The following is a 22,028-nucleotide window of genomic DNA, read 5'->3' as shown; positions in this document are numbered from 1 at the left end:
AATATATTAATAAAGAGTTACAATACTTTTCTGAAAGTATGTATGTGGTTCGTAACCATACAAAATACATATTTTAAACCATTACAAAAATTATTTATAATTGTATTTAAATAAATAATTACATTATAATTAATTTTACATTTAATTTCCTATTTTTATATTGTTCTGTGTACTTGTTTTTCCTTATCTTTACTAAATATATTAGTATGGGTAAATCTGGACTGTATTATTACTCGCCCATAGAAACTTCATCTGTAATTCTGTACGTGTCTGAAAATCACATGAAATATGTGTTGAACAATAAATAATTTAATAATCCACGTTTTTAATCTGAAGACGATGCTTTTATTCTTTATAAACTGCTGCTGCAACAGTACGTTCGTACAGATCTCCAAACAGCAAAATACATTAAATTGTATAATATTATAAAACTTCTATAACATGAACTCTTTATGAGATTGTGTGTGGCTCTTAAAAGGGCCGTTGGGTTGGTCTTAAATTTAATGTTCTTAAACATTCAATCCTGCAAAACAACACAAGATGTATTTCGACATCGGCCTTTAGGCTTCAACATTATTTAATGAATATTTATGAACAAAACACGCAACGACATAATTGCGTTCAAATTAAATTGTTGTTATAAAATGAAACATGTGAGTCACAGCAGTTTCCCATTTGCGCTTCTTAACACATGACAGTAAATTGAACAGCAGCTTTGAGTAATGAAGCTATTTTTAATGTTTTAGTGTTTAAAGTCTTGTTGATTCTTAAAGCTTAATTTTCCCGACACTGAACATCCGTGATTTTATTAATAACAAACACTTTATACAAATAACTCTTTACATGAGAACATGTGTGACTCTTAACAGCCTTTGTGTCGGTTGAGAAAACGGGAAGTTATTTTACTTGGTTTCTTTTTTACTTTTTTTTTTACTGAAAGTACGTAAATACTTTTAGGTTAACAAGACTACATAAAATAAAAAATAAATAAAAAAAATAAAAAAAACATTTTGAACAATTGGCTGAATCTCATTTAAATTATCTTGTTCTGCGTTTTATACCATTTGTTTTTCCTCATATTTACTTAAATGTATTTGCAAATCATATGAACATGAATCCACGTTTATTCATGGGAAAACGATGCTTTAATTCTTAAACTGCTGTTGCTAAATTACGCAGATAGGGCGCTGGCGAAAACAACTGCATTTCATTGGCTCTGTACCTGCGCTATGACAATAAAGTTTGATCTTAATCTAAAGCTTGTACAGATCTCCAAACAGCACAATACATTGTATAATATAATAAAACTTCTATAAAATCAGCTCTTTGTGTGAGATTGTGGGTGGCTCTTAAAAGAGCCGTTGGGTTGGTCTGATTTCTCCTGAATAAAGTCGTTTATCCTCCGAATCCGTACAGAGTTCGTCCCTGTCGTTTCAGCGCGTACACAACGTCCATGGCAGTGACGGTCTTTCTCTTGGCGTGTTCAGTGTAGGTGACGGCATCACGGATAACGTTCTCCAGAAACACCTTCAACACACCGCGAGTCTCCTCGTAGATCAGACCGGAGATACGCTTGACACCGCCACGGCGAGCGAGACGACGGATTGCGGGTTTGGTGATTCCCTGGATGTTATCACGCAACACTTTGCGGTGACGCTTGGCGCCTCCTTTCCCGAGTCCTTTACCGCCTTTACCTCTTCCAGACATGATGACGAATATACGAGCATAAACAGAATATAAGATAGATGGCGCTGGAAAGGATATTTAATGTTGCCTACAGGACCTAGTAGAAACCTAGCACTGAAGGAGGAGCTTAAATTTCACAATTTCAGCAGAACCGATCACCAGATGCATGCCGGTTAAAAATATGTCCGACTTGCTGTGATGTCATGAAGATGTACGTCCCGCGAGAGCGAAGAGGTGCAATATTTATACCATAATCAAGGGTAACATTCTTCACACTGTTACCTCCCCAATATTCGAGCCAAATCTGCGCCCCCTGTCTGTAAATATATTTTGCCTTGTCGAAATTCCATTTAAGATATCTGCAATGACGTCACTTGTTACGTCACACATCCAAATAGACGATTCGAGACATCTGTTATTCAGTTTTGACTTGTTAAACTTATATTTTCAGATATCTGTATTGCACATACAAGTCGATATGCTGTGTTGTGCATTGACTCTTCATTAGGTAGTGAAGCTGTTAAAGTATCTGCTAACAGTAAGATTAAGTCGATTACTGACAACTTATATAAATACATCAGGATATTTTTTTTATGTTAAAAGGTCTCCAATAAACTATGTGCAGCAAAGTGATTGTTATATGTTGCAGCACAGACCAATTTAAGTGTAAATGATTAATAAAAACTGACAACCACAAATAGGTATTTTGAATTCATTATTATGCAATTTAAAATGTGAAATTGGGCAAATAAATGAATGATTTACTGCTTCATAATCAAGGCACCCTTGTTTTTCCATCTGTTAAAATCTTTAAAAAATGAAAAGAGAGAATATTCATTCAACAGTTTAAATAATCGATCATAACTGCAGCAGCTGTGTATTTCCTAGTTATTATAACTTCTGAATTAATACATAGCCTATATTAATTAATGTTACTAACAATTAAATATATGTATTTCATTAGTATATAATACACGCTTCAGGCTCGTAGCCAGCCTAGCGGAAGGGGGTTCATTAAAAATGAACCTCCATGCAGAAGCTGACACCAGCGACGTATTTGAAGAGGATCACATGGTAAGGGCTATAATTATCAGATATTAGTGAACAAGTGTTTAAGAGAATATTGTTCTCCAGGATATCACAGTGATGGATGAGAGATGAATAGTGAAGTATGTAGTTTGAGAGCATATTTAATTTATAAGGAATATAATTATAGTTTAAAAATTAAACAATATTTTAAAAAGTAATATCTTGTGGAGTAAAACGCCGGGGGCATAGTTTCTCTCTAACATAATTACTATAATAACATATTTCTGTCTATCAAATCCTTTGTTTTACACTTAATGCAGTATAACTTGGTGGTAAAATCAAAATATTTGAACAAATCATGAAAAAATTACTTCAAGTGAACATAAGCTAGCTAGCTTGCTAGCACAGTTAGCTCACTGATGGAAGGTGGTTAGGTGACCCAATGATAAATCATTGTGGCTTTTAATGCAGTTATTGAATATGTTTCACTACATATATAATTTATAAGTTTAATATTTATTTAGGGTTTTCTGTTAGTCTTGATGATAGTGATGAACAAATAAATCAATTATCAACCCCATATAGGCCTAGTGTAGAAATTTCAACCTGATATAGACTATATTTTTTTCTCTCCTTATTGATGCGGACATATAAGAGAAAAGGTAAACGTGGTGCTTATACAGAGCAAGCTCTGCTTTGAAAGCTGCAGCCCATCAATTTGGAGTCCCCCCAAAGACCTTGAGGCGGCATAGGGATATAAATGTTTTGGAGCCTGGATCAAAGTGTTTAGGCCGCAAAGCAGTTTTTACGTCATCATTCCAGCTCCAGTAAACTGAGCACATTCAATCAATGGAGAGGGCATTGTTTGGGATTTCAACGATGGATGTAAGGAGGCTGACCTATTACCCGGCAGAGAGGTTTGGCTTGAACCATTGTATTGATTCAGAGCGCAAGATGGCAGGGAAAGACTGGTTCTATAATTTTCTAAGGAGACAAGGAACCCTGTCTGCGACTAATTAATTATGAAGGCTGACCAATTTCATTATTTGGTGAATACCCAGCTAACACACGACGTAACGGTTACGTAATTGTTCTGTACTTTTTGGTAATTTCATGATTTACTAACTGATAATGTAACTACAACGACGCAGGCCCGTAATTACATTACCATTAAACGACCAATTCACAACGTCGTAATTACGGGCTGTTAATGTTGCAAGATAACCAAGAACGTTCCAGTTACGTAATAGATTCATCATTATGTGTGCAATTGTATGACTTACTGACAATGAGACTGCAACGTCCCAGGCCCGTAATAACTCAATACAAATTGCATTTGTTTGTTTTGTTGATGTAGCAGTTGCATAACAAGTGTTGTACATCTGGAAGACGGTTACATTTTACAAAAAGTGGTAATATGAAATAAAATGTTAATAATGTATTTCATGCATTCTTTGTTTTGTATTCCTTTGCTTTAGTCTCAGATGATTAATTATTTGGAAATTACATTTTTAATCCTCTGCAACAGAATACAAACCACAATTTGGGAGCCCATTACCAACATTTTTAACGGTACCTTCTCAGTCATGAGAAAAACAGAAAATATCGGTTTGTCTTCTGGAGAAGAAACAAGTTTAATACCGACATATTTAATTATTTTACAATCAAGCAAACAATTTGGTTTATAATCTCTTCCTAGTCTGCACATGCAGAGACTCTTTAAATGAGAACATGTGTGGCTCTTAAAAGAGCCTTTGTGTTGGTTGAATAAACCGGATGTTCTTCTACTTGGAGCTGGTGTATTTGGTGACGGCCTTTGTGCCCTCAGACACGGCGTGTTTGGCCAGTTCACCGGGCAGCAGCAGACGCACAGCGGTCTGGATCTCTCTCGATGTGATGGTGGAGCGCTTGTTGTAGTGAGCGAGACGAGACGCTTCACCGCCGATGCGCTCGAAGATGTCGTTGACGAAAGAGTTCATGATTCCCATCGCCTTGGAAGAGATCCCGGTGTCAGGATGAACCTGTTTCAGGACTTTATACACGTAGATAGCGTAACTCTCCTTCCTGGACTTTCTGCGCTTCTTTCCTCCCTTACCGGCAGTCTTTGTGACGGCCTTCTTGGATCCCTTCTTCGGGGCTGATTTGGCTGGTTCAGGCATGATGATCTGAAGAACAAACTCAGAATAATGATTCTTATTCAGCTCACAGAAGTATTTATTCCCCCCTCTATGCTAATTCTGTGAGGAGATGACGCGCGCCACTGATGGCGTATTTTCATTGGTCAAACACATTCAATGATTTCATTGGACAATTGTAAGATTGACGGGCATGAAAGAGCCAATCAAAGACTTCCAAATGAAAGTCCCTCCTCTCGACTCACGTTTGAAAGTTTCCACCCCCCACATGATTACATTTCCTTTGTTTAGTTCTCCCGCGCATTTTTTCTTTATTTTGTAGTAATATGAGAAAATAAACAGTCCTTAATAAATAATTATTAATTAAGGATTTCAGTATTAAAACATTAAATTGAACCATAAACTATTTTTAATCTAAATTTCCATCTTTTATACTGTCCTGCATTTGGTGTTATTCTGATCTACTTTTATTTTTCATCTCTTGATTCACTTTGGGGAAGAAATACATTTAATTAAATACACATGTGAAACCATGTTTGTGTCTGACAGCAAAAGTAATATGAAATGATCGAACACAACACATTTTGGGTTATTCATGGTTTGTTCAGAGGAAAAGGTGTAACTCAATTTTATTAAGTGATTAAACTAAACATCAGTACAGTCAAGACACAAACACTTTATATGAGATTTTTCAGAGCTATGTGAACTGCAAGAAAGATGGGAAATGACTTGCTGATGACACAGCTTAACACTCATTGGCTTAAACAACCATGACGTTTTGTTCTCTTTAAAATTGTTTGATTTTTTTTTATCTCTAATTTCATGTTTTTATGTGTATAAATTATATGTGAATGTCACCAACTGTATGACAATCTCTGTATAAGATATCGGATTGGTATCATATTTCTAAAATATCTTAAATATGTGTCTTTATTAGGGTCAAAATCACCATAAAGTGCCTTTGAGACTTCACAATTTCCACAAAAAAAATCTGAGATTTTCCATTTAACTTTATATGTTTTGTATTAAGGAGACTGTTAGGCTGTTAGAAATGCATATTGGTCAAGCTCCAGCACTTTTTATAAATAAACTGCAAGCTGACAATATACAAGCAGACCATAAAATATGTCCACCCTGTCATGGAGAAATTCAAAGTAGAATAAATACATTTTCATTGCATAGCAATTATAAAACTTAGATCTGCAGAAAGATAATGTGTCCCTTTCCCAACAAAACATTTTAGTTAATGGTAAGTCTTTTGATAATAATGAAGTTACAGCCTAAATATGTTCTGCCCAATAAAATATGTGATAGTTGCACATTCTTTTCTAAATAAAATCTAACAAAGATATTTAGTCAAACTTTAAAACAATACTAACTGGGCCTCATTTGTTTATTAAGAAATTATACACAAGGTTTTGTTAACTTAATTAGTTAAAATAATTTGTTTATTTTCATAAAAGTTGAACATGACAGTGTGGACAACAAGATGACAGGGTGGACAAATGCTTTAATGGGTGAACTAGAAGAGAACAGGAACATTAAAGAAATAACAGGAACAACAAGAAACCCTTAATTCCTACTGCCAGTGCAAATGCAACCAGAAATATGGTCCAGGGGGAAATTAGTTCTAACCCTAACCTAACCCTAACCCTACCCCTACCACCCTGCTAGAGCTATGCGGTGCAAAAGCCCCTTATGGAGTACGTTGGATTATGGACTGGAACATGTATATAATCTACTGTTATAATATGTGTTATAATGTGTTATAACTGTTCTGATATGTGAAATAAAAATCAAAATGTGGCAAAAACTGTAAATGTCCTCCCTGTCATGAACCATGTCCACCCTGTCATTGGAAGGCTTGGTGACAGGGTGGACAATGACAGGGTGGTCATTTTTGGCTAAAGTTAGCATTTAATGAGCACATGGTGTGTAGCAGTTAGCAAAGTGATTCACTGACTGAAGCTGACTGTGCACTGTTTAAAATATATATTTTGAATTTCTGAAAAGTTTTTATATTAATTAATATTTCACAATGACAGGGTGGACATATTAAGCTTGACAACACGCAACTACAAACACAATATGATGAAAATTAGGAAATATAAGTGTAGATATTTACTGTGTGTGCAGCAGATGTTTTAACCTCCACTGAAGAAAGACCAAATGGGGGAGGGGATGTCACTGTGTACATCAGTTGGTTTCTTAAAGGGGCATTTACCCAATAGTGACAGGGTGGACAGCAATTTGAGGGACACATGCAAAATGCTTAATATTATTATGAAAATAAAATATAAATAATCAAAATGACTTGTTTTATTAAATAATTTGATGAGGACAATAAGAACATTCAAAAAGTATTTTAATTTTATGTCATTTAACCACTTTTTACACTCACTGAATTTAGCTGATTCTGATGAGGACACCAAAGGCACTTTATAGTGATATTGACTCATTAAACTAAAAGTGAATGGAAATATATTTTCATTGAAAAGCAACATAATTTTAATTGTATCCACTTTATTAATAACAAAGCACATGAACTTGAATTTTGCCACATCTTCCTGTTATCTCGTAGCAGATGATCCTCTACGAGAAGTAAGAACTGTCCGACTTGACAGCTTTTATTTCACTCCTCCCCTGACTGCAATAGCCTACTCTTGTCTACTTTTAAGGCGAGGTGTTTGGCATCTCAAACAAGCCTAAAGCTTGCAGTTTATTTCTCTCAAATGCATCAGATTTAAGCAAACATAATATGCTTAAATATGCAATAAAGCAATTACAAGAAGTCAATTTCAGAAATCATCCATATTAAACATGTCACAGTAACTTCACCGGACAACGTAGATTGGTTAACATATGAGTAATGTTCGATTCATGCAAGCATGACAAGTAATATAACCCAGATTGCCAGCGCAATCGGGCCAATTGCAGTTGAGTGTTGGCTCACTCAGTTGTTATCTGGCAATAGCTCACCAAAAGCGAGCCAGCTCTGGCCCAGTAAAGGTTGCCAGATTGGGCTAGGATTTGGATGTGTGGATTTTGCCTGTTTTGGGCAGAGCCACATTCAGCCCAACTATGGACCATAAGTGCTGGCCTCCTTTTGGCTGAGATATGGTCATACAGACCAGGACCAGTTTAGGTTGAGTGATGGGGGTGAACAGATCAGGGACTGGGGCACAGGGATGTGTAGAGATGCCCCTTCAAGAAAGGTCACCTTTTAACAATGTTGCAACAATGTCTGACTTTGTCATAAAATGATGTAGCATGTAGTTATTTATTGTATATCATTATTATTTTAATTCCTATTATTCATGTATTTCTTTTTAGCTTTTTTCCCCACATTCTCTTTTTTCTTCTTAACTTTGGTGATTTTATCATGTAGGTTGTTTGTTTCTTTAATTAATCCATTACATTTAACTACATTTGGTAATTCATGATTTAATTCATATAATCAAACAAGTGCAAAGTGGTTTATGAACTGTGGTTTTGTAGAAAAAAAAAACACCATATCTGCTGTGATTTTCAAGACATGCGCCCTAGCAGCGACATCTAGTGACGACAGTCGGTGGGCTTTTGGAGCTGCTATAGATTAACGGCCAGAACAGCAAAATAACTTCTAACTTGCTACCGCGCTGAGTATATCTTTGATAATCTAAAATATTACATAATTTTAATAAACTGTTCTACACATATTATATCGACATAATGTTTATTGATAAGGAAACTAAAATCGTGGGTTGGCTGATATACCGCTAGATATACTCTTGAGAATTATGTAGCCAATTTAAAAGCTTATAACTTAATGAATCGATAGCCTGTAGGCTAAGTTTGCTTTGACAAAAATGCTGTTTAATGATACAATGTGGTGTAGAGATTGTTGCAACAGGGACTCATTTTTGAGATTACCACCAGCCTATATGAACAAATGTGTAGCATATATTGTGTAAAGAAAATAAAAAAATCAATTCACTGATGTCGGTGCCATTATATGATTGGTTTACATGACACACGTTACGCTTTCTCCAAAGGTAGAGCCAGTTAGTATCTCCTATCTACACATATTGGGGGAATTCGGCTATTAAACATATAACATTCAGTTGGTGGACATCTTTTAACTTTGATATTAAGGGATTTTTCTGTTAATTATTGTCATAAAAACCACATTTAATCTACTTTGATTCTGTGTAAGTTCTAAAGTGATTCTTTGACACTGTAAGACATGAAAACTTCTTAGGAAGATGAATACTTTATCTTTTATATGCACTGTACCTCTGATCTATCTCTCTCTCTCTCTCTCTCTCTCTCTCTCTCTCTCTCTCTCTATATATATATATATATATATTTTTTTTTTTTTTTTTTTATACATAATATATTGTTTATTTCTTCTCTCTCATATTCTAAACTTTCTAGAATTTTCTAGAAACATTCATATAAACACCTTTGTTAAACTGCACCCTTCCTTTATGATTAATTGCATTTTTTCATCCAAATAAATAAATAATACTATCCAGGTAAATTTAAGCTGCTCTCAAAAGCACAATACAACTTAAACGTATATTAAATTAATATGAAACATACACTATACCCAATTAACATACATTAATATCATTAAAATACGCTAATGATACAACATTTAATGACAAATGCTTGTGACAAGTGCTTCCTGAAATTTAAAAAATCCACCTTCAAGGCAGCGCTAATGTATGTAGGAGAAAGTGAGAAAAAAATGAATTGTAATAGACAGGGAAAAAAAAATCTAATGAAGACACAAACCTGAAACACTCAACAAACTGATTTTTATACTTTATTAACACACGTTGTGCTTTGAAATACCACTTACCCTCTAATTAATCTTTAATTAAGCCATAGGCTACTTTCACCATAAATATGCAGATGTACTGAAGCTGATAATGTTATGTTGATCTCTTTGAATAGTTAGGCTGAAATAGTATGCAGCCATTTAAAAACTATCCATAAACAAAATGATAGTAGTTCAGAAATTGCATAACTTTTAATAAACAGTGATATACTGTACAGAGAGGTATTCGTGTATCTGTATGCATTTAGTGCTTCAGTGTGATCGTTTATTAAAGTGCAAGAGTACTTGTCTAGCAGTTCAGAAAAAGAAGAAATGAAAGTGAATTAAAGTTTAAAATGCTTTTTTTATGCTTTCCAAGCAGCAGCACTCATCATCAAAAGACAGTTTGTGCATCCAGGTTATATTCAATCACATGAACCTATAAGCAGACATATTTAAAAATGACATACAATTCATTAAATATATTCCTGTTTATTTTCACATAGTGTCTGTAAAAGAAAAAAAGGAAAGAAATTATATGAGGCCTCATGCAGAAAACATTTAAAATTTCATCCTAAATATAGGATATGCGTGCACACAAATGACAGATTTTTCTATACGCACAAAAGTTTGGGGGAGGTTACGTGCAGACTGATGCATCTGTTATTATGCACGCAGCAGCTTGCTTACACCTGCATCAGCAGTTCACATAACACAGTTCAGCAGTAGTGCCGTTTTTCTATAGGGACCCCTAGTTTACTACATCGACACAATGTCAAGTGAATGACAGAAGGGGAACGTCTTGGTTACTGTTGTAACCCCCATTCCCTGATGGAGGGAATGAGATGTTGTGTCCCTCTTGCCGCAACACTGTACTTGCTGCTGAAATGGCCGGACCTTGTCTCGGCTCCTCAGCACAAAACCTGAATGAGATTAGGCATTCCTTCTCCCTTTATACCCCTATGTCTTGGGGAGTGACATGCAAATTCAACTCGCCAATTCTCACTGGCCTTTTCTCAAAAGAATTGAGGTGTTCGGGCTCTCAAGAGCGACCCCTAGTGTTAGTAGATTGACACAACGTCTCGTTCCCTCCATCAGGGGATAGAGGTTACAACAGTAATCAAGAGGTTTTGTGTGTGGGTACATGGCGTACACTCTTTTTGACAACCATTAATTAATTGAATTAATCGTAAATGTCATATTTATAAATTTTTTTGTATTATTTATTTATTGCAGAGAAGAGCCCCAAAGTCAGAAAATGCGACTTTACGTATGGCAGGGGAAACGTTTAACAAACATATTTAAAAAAAAGGTGCATTGCCTGCAGCAGTGTTTGCACTGACTGCAGACTCACAAAAACATCAAGATGATACTTTCTGCTTAAATTGCACAGATGGAAAATTACTCATTATGCAAAATACGGCCAGAGACTCCGAGGTCATGAATAATTGCATTAATTTATTATGGTGGTATGTTCTGTTTTTAATAATTATTCACAATAAATTAAGCAATATTTTATACATGAGGCCTTATGGCTGAACGTTGTTTATTGTGCAAATGCATTTACCTTTCTCTGGATCATGTTTCACCTCTTTCTGAGGAAGTTGTGACCAGGACAGTTTGGCATTGCCAATCCCTTTTGATGCCAGAGCAGACTGCACCTAAAAAAAAAAAAAATCTTTATTTCAAAAAAATATATAGTAAAATAAATAAACAAATAAGTGCATACATACATACATAAATAATTGCACCTAACCTATCCATTTTGTGAAAAAAATAAATAAATATGGGACAAATGATTCTTTAGGGTAAGCTTATTTTGGAATCTGATCTTAAAGGTGTCAATCACGAGAAATAAAATGTGCAACAAAACGTACTCACTGGTCTATAAAAAGCATTTATTATTTATTAAAACTAAGCTGCCTTGACTTGTTCTTGGCTCTTCAGTTTCTGACATCAGAAAAATTAATGCATCAACGTTCACCAGTCAAAAGTAGGCATATTCAGTGTTCAGAAACATTGAGGTAATAAGAAGGAAATATGACAGATACTATTATTCATAAACACCAGTAGAGCTAATGATATAAGAGCAAAATTAGTTCATTAAAACTTGATTTTCCCGGCTGTGTGAAGCTGCAGCTCTGCATATCCGTTTGAAGAAACCATTGAACAATAATAATAATAAAAAAAAAAAAAACAAGCAGCTGAAGTTTATTGTTAACAAGTTCCCTGATCATTTTAGTGTTATTTTAACAGTTCAAGAGGCACATTTCAGCTCTGATTTATTTAATCTGTTGCGAGGTGGTGCCGGCTTTGCAAATAGGGTGTTATTGAATTACGGGCAGTTAAAAAGTAAACTGGACAAAACCAGCAACCTGCAGAAAATTGCTGGAAATTGGCGTGTGGAATTTGCATGCCACTCCCCCGGACATACGGGTATAAAAGGAGTGACGCTGCAAACACATATCAGGTATCGCACTGAGGATCCGAGCCAAAGACCCGGCCATTTCAGCAGTTGGTTCCGTGTTGTGGCAGGAGGGACAAAACATCTTGTTCCCTCCATCAGGGAACGGAGGTTAAATAAGTAACCGAGACGTTCCCTATCTGTCACTCACTCGACGTTGTGTCGATGAGTTGACACTAGGGGTCCCAATGGAAAACACCACAAGAGCTGAACCGAGTTACGCAGACTGGTGGTGCGAGACGGGCAGACCTCTGTGTGCCTCGTAGCCAGCGCAGCAAGCCGTCGCATAACTACCCCCAACACACTGGCAGGTATGAAGCGGTCCACTGCACCTAGGGGAACGGCTAACTGCTCAGAAGGACTGGCTGGCCCAGCCGTGGCCTTCTCTCTATTGTTCTCCTCAAAAATGGAAGAAAATCGTTCGGCTGGGGGCCAAATATATGGTCCAAGTTGGGGGAGTGTCCCTCCAAAGAGGAGGACACCACGGAGACCACACCAGGCCCCGAGAGGGGGGATTTTAGGAGGAATACGACACAAGGGGGGAGAAGTTACTACAAACTCGGCGACCAAGGACAGAGGTCCCTCTGCCCAAGGAAGACGCGGTTTACCGGCAGGGAAACCATTTTGCGGAATATACATCACATTGGTTTGCCTATATATATATATATATATATAGACAGGTACATATAAATATACAGTGCATTTGGAAAGTATTTACAGCGCTTCACTTTTTATACATTTTGTTGTTACAGCCTTATTCCAAAATGGATTAAATTCATTATTTTCCTCAAAATTCTACAAACAATACCCCATAATGACAATGTGAAAAAAGTTTGTTTGAAATCTTTGCAAATTTATACCCTTATGTTCGGGGGAGTGGCATGCAAATTCCACATGCCAATTTCCATTGGCCTTTTCTCAAGATCAGAGATGTCTGGGCTCTGCAGGAGTGACCCCTAGTGTCTCATCGGCACAACGTCCAGTGAGTGACAGATAGGGAACACATAAATATGGATTATGGCATAATGTGATTGGGTAAAAGACACATGGTGTTTTAGTGGTGTATTTTCTATTTTGTTTTGGAGAGCTGTAGCATATTCTGAAAACACCTTTTTGTGTCCCATGGCAAACACAATTGTAATGAAATGATTAAAGTAATTGTACATGATTACTTAATTTGTATTTATTCAATAATTCAAAGTTTTGTCTTGGTTAAAGTAATATAACCTTTTGAAACAAGTTTGAGAAGGCACCAGAAATAACAGAGCACAGAATTAAAGCATTATAATGTCAAATTAGGTACATGTGCCAACTGCATTAAATTAATGTGATAGCATTGATATTTAGTTATTCTCATTGCCTTTAAATGTATAAAATGAACACATTTTATATAAAAAAATTTTGGATTTAAAAAAAAAAATGTAGTGGACCTCAAGAGGTGCACTAGCGACTGACGCTAGAGTCTGTAGCCTCTAGCCTCCTTGTTAGTGCACCCGCCTCCTACGCCAGATCGAGTCCCGTAGCCTACAGAGCGTTACATGTGCATATAAGGTATGCTTACATGCTTAGGTTTTGCCTTTTAGATTTAACAGAATTGGCAAGTTCATGAAGGGTCTAGAACGATCACAGTGAAACTGAGCAATAATCCAAAGTTTACAGCCTGGGCTACAGCATCATGTTAGTTGTTTATTTTTGTCTCTCTCATACCTGATACAGAAGTTTGTTGTTCACTGGACCTGCTAAATCAACACTGGATTGAAGTTTCATCCTCACAAATATTTTTTCTTCTGAAAATCAACAAATCAACACAAGAAAGTGAACACACGTATACACACACACACACACACACACACACACACACACACACACACAATCTTTAATGTTTATGAAAAAGCAACATTTTCTCAACATGTTTGTTCATGTTATTCATATATGTAACTTCAGTGGCAGATTAAGTTGAACCAAAATACTGTGATATCAAAAAATATTGTGATATCAAACTGGAGTTTCTATTCTAGCTTGAAGTACCACCTGTTTTCTCCAGGGGGCAGTAAGCGAAACTTCAGCTTTATAGGCAATGTGCAGCTGATACAGAAAACAAACCAACACTTCAGTAGACACCATTACACGAGGACACGTTATTGCGCTCAAACTCAGCTTGATTGAACAGAAATCTGAAATTAGAGATCTTAAGACATGTTCTTCTAAGTATTATACTATGTTTAACTTGACACAGCAACCTAAAAATGGTATGTTTATGATGAGATGCAACCAAAGTGAGACGCTCCAAAAGCATCCGTCTCTGATGCAGGTGTACATTGATGTGTCCTTAGACAGGCCCTTATAGTAAATCTCAGACTGATAGACACATTAAATTGCAAATAGGATTGCTGTGAACTGTAGGGCAATGATTGGCTTATGTTCAACAATATGGAAATAAACAATATTTTGGATTCTAAAGACACTTTTGTATTGTCTTATCAATGATTAACTCCTCTGCCACAATAATGTAATGCATTTTAATTATCAGAATATTTTTTTAGTAATATACATTTTGTTATTATTTAAATATAATTATTTCATCATTATATATTGACATATTGTTATTGGGGGGGCTTTCTCAGCAGATATTTATGTATGCAATTAATTGCGATTAATTTAATAAATTAAACAGCACATCATGTAATTAATTCGATTAAAAATGTTAATCGATTGACTGTACTAATTTTTTGTATATATATATAATTAAAAGAAGAGCCCTTTTATATGCCCTCTCCCTTTCAGGGAGTCTTAAATTGTCATATAATATTGTATTACCTGGCAAAATTACATAAACTTCCACCTCACACAGAGTGAGAATCTTCTCATCTCCAGGAATAACCACATTCACATAACGTCCCAACATTCCACCACAGGAGAAGTTGTAGGATGCGCCTGCTGGAATACTATCAATTACAGCACATCTAGAGAGACAGAGAGTATGGGAAAATCATGCCTAGTCTTTATATATATATATATATATAAATAAATAGAAAGCTTAACTATGGCTTCTTAAACAAAATGTGTTTCTGAAAACAGTTCTGGAAGTAAAAATCCCATTCATATACATACATTTTTAACAAAAAATTATAAATCTTTAAAGATAGACCATTCATAAGCCCTAAGGTGTTTAAAAAATACTATATGCTTCTGTAAAGGCCACAAGTGTACGTTTTAAAACTACAGTTTCTGGTAAAAAACTACACTACCCACAATTCTGAAGCAAAATCCATCCAATGGAAATATAAATAAATCTCTGCGAACCCCCACTCCTATTAAAAATGTCTAATACAGCTGTCTCCCTTAAATAATGAGTTCACCCAAAAAATAAACTTCCCTTATGATTTACTCACCTTTAAGCCATCCCAGATGTGCATGTCTTCCTTCTTCAGAAGAACCGAAATGAACATTTTTATAAGCACATTTTAGCTCTTTTTGTCCATGCAATGTATACAGTATTTAGTAGCGATGCGCCGAAATGAAAATTCTGGGCCAAAACCCAAAATTCAGGATGCACATGGTCGAAAACCAAAAATGCCTTCTTATTTTTATACCCATTTTAAAAATGTTTTTTTTTTATATATATATATATATATATATATATATATATATATATATATATATATATAATTGTATTAATATTATACTATATAAATATTAAAGGTGAGTCAATCATGAGAGAATTTTTATTTTTGGGTGAACTAATCCTTTAACCCTACTTGTATATTTACATACAGTAGCCAATTCTGTATATCATAATTTGAAATATATTGTTTGTATACTTGCAATCAATGACTACAGGAAATAGTTTCATATCGTACCTTCATTTTTTTTATCAATTACATCATGCACAGTGCTTTATGGGGTGAGTAGTTCATATTCTCATAAAATAATGTACTGTAAGTCCAAGTTTTTGCTTCAAATCTAAATGTATAATTTTGTGATTCATCTGGGAGATTGTTGGTTTGGTTCAAAGCATAAAACTCTTCTTTTTTTTATCCCTATGTAGAAAATGAAAGAGAGTAATACTTCCACAACCAATGGCACCATTGAGCTATCTGTATACAAGCATCAGAAAAAACAGATTATCTCCATCAGGAACTTTTCATTAATTCATTAATAACTTTATAACCTGGGATTGTTGTTGCCGTTGTTCTGCAGGGAGTTCCCGATGCGAATCTCCGCTCCATTGATTCGTTCAGGACAGCAGTCTGCTCTGTTAGTGATGACCACTTTGCTAACGTAGTAATTATCCAAAAGGTCCAACCTCCACCATGGATTTTGCTCAAACTGTGTACAGCTACAAGATGATGCTTCACCTTGGCTTAATTTGATTTTATCAATAGCACGTCGAGGAAACCAGTATCTAAACAAGGATGACTGAACAGCATTTCCATGTAATGCCACATTATCTAGAAATTGATTAAGCAGTAGAAAAACTTGATCAGCATGTTAGTGTGTACTGTAGTTAGATTATCTTAATGCTTTCTTACTTTCAGACAATGAAAGTTTTAACAAAGTTTTAAATTTTATAATATAATATAAAAATACTTTGTGTTTTTTCATAGTTTTGTTGACATATTATTGTAAAATGTGGAAAATACCCCAAAAATTAAATCAGTACTAGTTGTGTACAAATTATTGACTGGTATTATATGTTAAACATTAACTGTCAGGAAATACCTGCATAGACTTTCACTTCACAGAGAGTAAGATTCGTCAATTTTCCAGGAAGAACGATATTCACATAACGGCCCTCCATTACCCCTCCAGCACACATGTAAGTGGCGACCTCACCAGCTTCCGCCATGGATATTACCGCACATCTAGACAGAGAGAGATTAAGTGACATATTTACCTAGTATATTTGAGTTAGTATTACAAGAATCAGTGACTTCAGGACCTCCATGAATATGGACAAATTCCAGCATTGTTTGGCTTCAAGTAATTCTGTACATTCTGTACATACAACATATAAAACTTTTTCTTTCTTTCTCTCTTTTTTTTTTTTTTTAGGAAAATTCACTAAAAAATTGTGTCAGCACTGTTCCACCCCTGTAAACTGGTCTACTCATGGGTATGGTCAGAATATTTAGCAATAGCTTGCATTCATTTGGTTTTTAAATTACAGACATATAATGGCCACTGTGTTTCTGTGTAATGTGTTGTGATCTTACAAACAAGTTAAGCCCCACCCACACCCGGTTCTATCCGAATACAGAGACAGATACAGATTATTTTGTCATATGAACAGATACAGATAATGGCATTGATGCACACCCCTAACAGAAATGCACATCAAAATAAATGTCTTAATTTGTATCAGAAGAACACATTAAAGCATCCAAAATCAAAATGCAACTTTGTTTTTATAATGTAACTCTGTTAACATCACCACTAAACCTACCCCAAACCTTTTCCTAACCCTAATCTAAACCCTAAACATAAACTTAAGATATTCAGAGGTTAACCTGCTTGAAAACTGTAAACAGTGTGTCTTTGTTTTGGGATAAAACAGTGCAGTTTGTTTGAGCATCCTGACCAGCCAAAAACAGCAAAATAATGCTTCCGTTTGGTGGCATTATTGTGGCATAGAAATCACACACTAAATTAACTGGGCTTAGTTTAATTGGGCTGTGCATGTGACGTTCAATATGAGCGTTTTGCATTTCATCATATAAAAGCGCAGACTGGAAGATACACTAATATAGGTAGAAAATAATGCATGCAATATTATGAAATTTGCTTTTTAATCCTTTTTTTTTATTATTTTCATTTTACATGCAAGAAAATAAGTGCCTTTTTAGATTTTGTTTTGTTTGTTTCTTGACTCAACTGAAACTGATTAAATCAGCCTTCAAGAAGTTCACCTGGAATTGTTATTGCCGTTGTTGTCCAGGGAGTTTCCGATACGAATCTCTGCTCCATTGATTCGTACTGGGCAGCAGTCCACTCTGTTAGTGATGACCACTCGGCTAATGCTGGATACATTTAACAGATCAAGCCTCCACCATGGGTTTGACTCTGTATTGGTATGGGTGCATGTTGTGCTAAAACCATCAATTGCGCTATCAGCCTGGTTAAAATATGTGGATGACTGTACAGGTGTTCCTTTGATTGCAATATTATCTAGAAGGGGTTTAAGCAAAATTAATTAGTTAGATTTTAGACAATTATATTCAACTTTATAATTCACATTGAATGGAAATCCTTTAAAGGTGAAGTGTGCATATTTTTGCACCACTAGTGCCACTAAACAGAAATGCAAAAATAATGTATATATTCGAATTGGAAACGTAGCTTACTACTTACTGAATATACAGTATGTATACTGTATACTATTTACTGCCATAAACTTGTAATAGTTGCAAACTACTGTTTTGTGAAACAAAATTAATTATGCAACAATAATGTTTCAAAATTTGTTGAGTGCTGTACTTTTCTGCATAACACGCCGGCTCATTTTTGCTTATCGCGGCCCATTCGGCATGTTTCGCGGCAGACCCGCCGGCCCGCTCGGTTCTCCCGATGGCTAGTCTGCCCTTGATCAGCCCCAAAGTGTGTCAGCCCACAGGGAATATGCTCAGGAGGTCCCATTTTCTTTTACATCACATGGACGGCCATATACGTGTCTGCAATTTAGCTGGGAAAGTGATGCACTGTGGGAAGATGACAAGCCGGTGGAGGGAGTGTGATGCTCTGGGAAATGTTCTGCTGGGAAACTCTGGGTCCAGACATTCATCAATTTGACACGTGCCACCTACCTAAACATCGTTGCAGACCAGGTACACCCCTTCATGGCAATGGTATTCCCTGATGGCAGTGGCCTCTTTCAGCAGGATAATGCGCCCTGCCACACTGCACACATTGTTTGAGAATGATTTGAGGAACATGATGAAGAGTTCAAGGTGTTATCCTGGTGTCCAAATTATCCAGATCTCAAACCGATTGATCTGTGGATTGTGCTGGACCAACAAGTCCGATCCACGGTGGCTCATACCTCGCAACTTACATTATTTGAAGGATCTGCTGCTAATGTCTTGGTGCCAGATACCACAGCACACTTTCAGGGATTTTGTAGAGTCCATACCTCGGCGGGTTGGTGCTGTTTTGGCGGCATACGGAGGACCAACTGCATATTAGGCAGGTGGTCATAATGTTTTGGCTCATCAGTGTAATAGGTTTTGAAAAAACGCAATTATGACCAATGGTAGTAATGATCGTGCCTTAGCAAGAAATATTAATTAATAATTAAATATTAATTTTTTACTAAATAGGGCTGAATAAACAGATCGAATAATATTGAATCACAAATATGCAACATTTTACTATATATGTAGATACTGAGATTCTGCTTAAGTTCTCTTTCAATCTGTGAATCAGTTTCAAATCATGACATGCTCTGAATACCTATTGGTGTTAAAGTATTAAAGTGTATGGAAATGTATGAAATAATAAAGAAACTGTTACCTTGCAAGTAAATTGCATCTGCATAAATGGAAATAAAGCCTGTTGCAAAAAGATAGCAAATGGTTATATTTCTGCAAATTCAATTTTTATCTAGTGGATTTGAAAGCTAAATGATAAGACAGAATAGAAAGAACATTAGCATTTTATGACACATAAATCTGTGCTTCACGTTTTGAGTACGGGGTCATAATTTCACCCGTTGAACATGTTTATGACCACTAAGGTTTGAGAAAACATCTGTGTTCCAATTTATTATGGTACAATAAGCTGCATTGACCTTGTTTGTCTTATGATGCATTTCTATGAGGAGGAAAATGCTTAAAATAAACACTTGTCATTGTTATCAGGGCAGTCTTCATTTGCTGGTGTTCATTACGTTTTTTTATTAAAACATAAAACTTAGGTGCAACAATACATCCAGGGTAGCCATTGTGTCATAATATTAAAGTTATTTGAACAAAACCTGTTAAATCCAGATTACAAAGAATACACAGTTGTGTCAATTCATTGTTTAGTTGTCTCAATAAAACTGTATGGAATTTATATATATATATTATATTTGTTACACTGACACCTAGCAGCATGGATGCAGCATAATTTAAACACAATTGTTTTTAGTTAAATATACCATTGTATACATTCATATTACATAGTCAGCTATGATTAATTTAATCCATTAGTGAAAGTGTCCAATAACAGGATGGTTACTGAGATTAAGGTAGTAATAATCAGTTGGTCATGTGATTCTAACATGGCCGCCCCCATGTGTGGACCCTCTCCTTGTAGAATAAAACAGCTTTTATAAGGTTACTGATATGACTGGATTACATCTCATGTGATTGGTCATAATTTTATACATTTGTTTCAAAATTACAAATCATATATTTTGGAGTTAATCTTTTTTTTTTTTTAATTACTGAGTGCAACTAAGTTGACTGAACAATTTTTTTACAGTGAAAATGAAACATGTAACAAACAGGCAAATTTAGTTACGATAATTTTAGTAACATTACACTTAGATGATTTGAACAACTCCACCCCAACATCAGTATCAATACTTAAGAATCAATCTGCCCATTATGTTAAAGCTGACATGATGATTCAACATGCAGAGAGAAATCAGGTCCTGGAGCAAAAACATGGGTTTGCCTGGGTGGAACTTAGGACAAGATAATGCAATGTCAGTGCAACGGAAATGGAAAAACATGGCAAATGTCATGCAAAGAAATAATTTGCTTAAAACCTATTTGTTAAAGTGAAAAGGAAACCATCCATGAAAATAAGCACATACTGTAAATTGTGGAGAGGTAAAATTTAATGAAGGTAGACTATAAACTGATTGAATGCTACTCTGACAAATTGTCCAGTTACATTTAAATTCATTACTTACAATTTTCGGAAAGAAAAAAACAACAACATTATTCCACCAAGTAACTCTCTGCAGGTTACGGTTGACAATAAACAGCAAACATTAATATAGAATATCTGGTCAAAAGTTTGTATCTGTATCCAGTGGCTCATACAATGAGAATTTAGAGTTGGAACAGCCATTCTATAAGTATCTTCTGGTATTACAGGAGACTGACTAAAAGAGAGATCTGATCTATACTCACCAAAAAAAAGAAACAGGAAACCACGCATCCACATTTCACTTTTAAGCGGGACTACAACCAGGTATGGAGATCACTTAATATAAAATAGAAAATTATTACTTACCCATTACTAATAAGTAATAATACTAATTATTACTAATCAAACTTCATGGCCCATAACATATGTTGTTACTATAAGCATGTAATAGAGGTTAATTGTTGGTATACAAAGACGCAACCTACCGTGATGTATGTCTCTCTATAGATGTTTTGAAAAGTTAGGGATGATGTTGAGATTTTATTTTTTTTCGATTTAAGTCATCTCTCTTCTAAATGCCCAACCCGTCTCTATTTTTCCTTTTTCCATTGCCTTGCCCCACCCCTCTTATATTCTCACTGAACTGATTGGTCATTGGTGTGTAAATGTATGTGATTCAATATTTCACTACATTGATTATAAACCATCCATCCTTCAAAAGTTATTTATTCATAATCAAATAGATTTGGCAGATGTATTTGCGTTTAGTTTAGTGACATGTTCTATAATAAAATAGTATGTATATGTATAGCATATGCAAAAAGACACATTTGGGCACATAATGGATTAAAAAGATGACAAAATATCTAAGCACACATCATCTGTAAAACAAATGATGAGAGAGTGGAGACAAGACAGGCATCGATGTGTGGGATCAGAAAATGTTTTACAAGCCAGATTTGACCTAGGGTCACCTGCTCACAAGTGCCACAGGCAAAGAGTCAAAACACTAGCATTACCCACCTAGCAACATCTATAAATGAAAGCTGCA

General features: G+C 35.4%; 3 protein-coding genes across 3 annotated transcripts; all 3 read right to left on the bottom strand.

Annotated features, from left to right (window-relative positions):
- Positions 1-210: 210 nt before the first annotated feature.
- On the bottom strand, positions 211-1,854 carry LOC127619322 (histone H4-like). The gene is made up of 2 exons (XM_052092204.1): positions 1,839-1,854; positions 211-1,751 (listed from the first exon to the last, which is right to left on the bottom strand). The coding sequence occupies exons 1-2, from the start codon at positions 1,852-1,854 to the stop codon at positions 1,396-1,398; spliced, it is 372 nt and encodes a 123-aa protein (XP_051948164.1). The 3' UTR covers positions 211-1,395.
- A 2,532-nt stretch (positions 1,855-4,386) lies between these two features.
- Positions 4,387-4,874, bottom strand: LOC127617726 (histone H2B-like). The gene has a single exon (XM_052089804.1). The coding sequence runs from the start codon at positions 4,872-4,874 to the stop codon at positions 4,500-4,502; it is 375 nt and encodes a 124-aa protein (XP_051945764.1). The 3' UTR covers positions 4,387-4,499.
- A 5,194-nt stretch (positions 4,875-10,068) lies between these two features.
- LOC127619302 (uncharacterized) lies at positions 10,069-21,347 on the bottom strand. Its single transcript, XM_052092170.1, has 10 exons — positions 21,344-21,347; positions 21,241-21,291; positions 19,628-19,666; positions 18,028-18,286; positions 16,841-16,983; positions 16,290-16,569; positions 14,936-15,081; positions 13,826-13,905; positions 11,222-11,315; positions 10,069-10,093 (listed from the first exon to the last, which is right to left on the bottom strand). Exons 1-10 carry the CDS (start codon positions 21,345-21,347, stop codon positions 10,080-10,082), a joined length of 1,110 nt encoding a protein of 369 aa, XP_051948130.1. The 3' UTR covers positions 10,069-10,079.
- Between the last annotated feature and the right edge of the window lie 681 nt (positions 21,348-22,028).

Source organism: Xyrauchen texanus, chromosome 2 (genome assembly GCF_025860055.1).
Source record: "Xyrauchen texanus isolate HMW12.3.18 chromosome 2, RBS_HiC_50CHRs, whole genome shotgun sequence".
Lineage (NCBI taxonomy): Eukaryota > Metazoa > Chordata > Actinopteri > Cypriniformes > Catostomidae > Xyrauchen > Xyrauchen texanus.
Note: the sequence above shows the minus strand (reverse complement) of the source record. Positions and strands in the feature narration are given on the sequence as shown.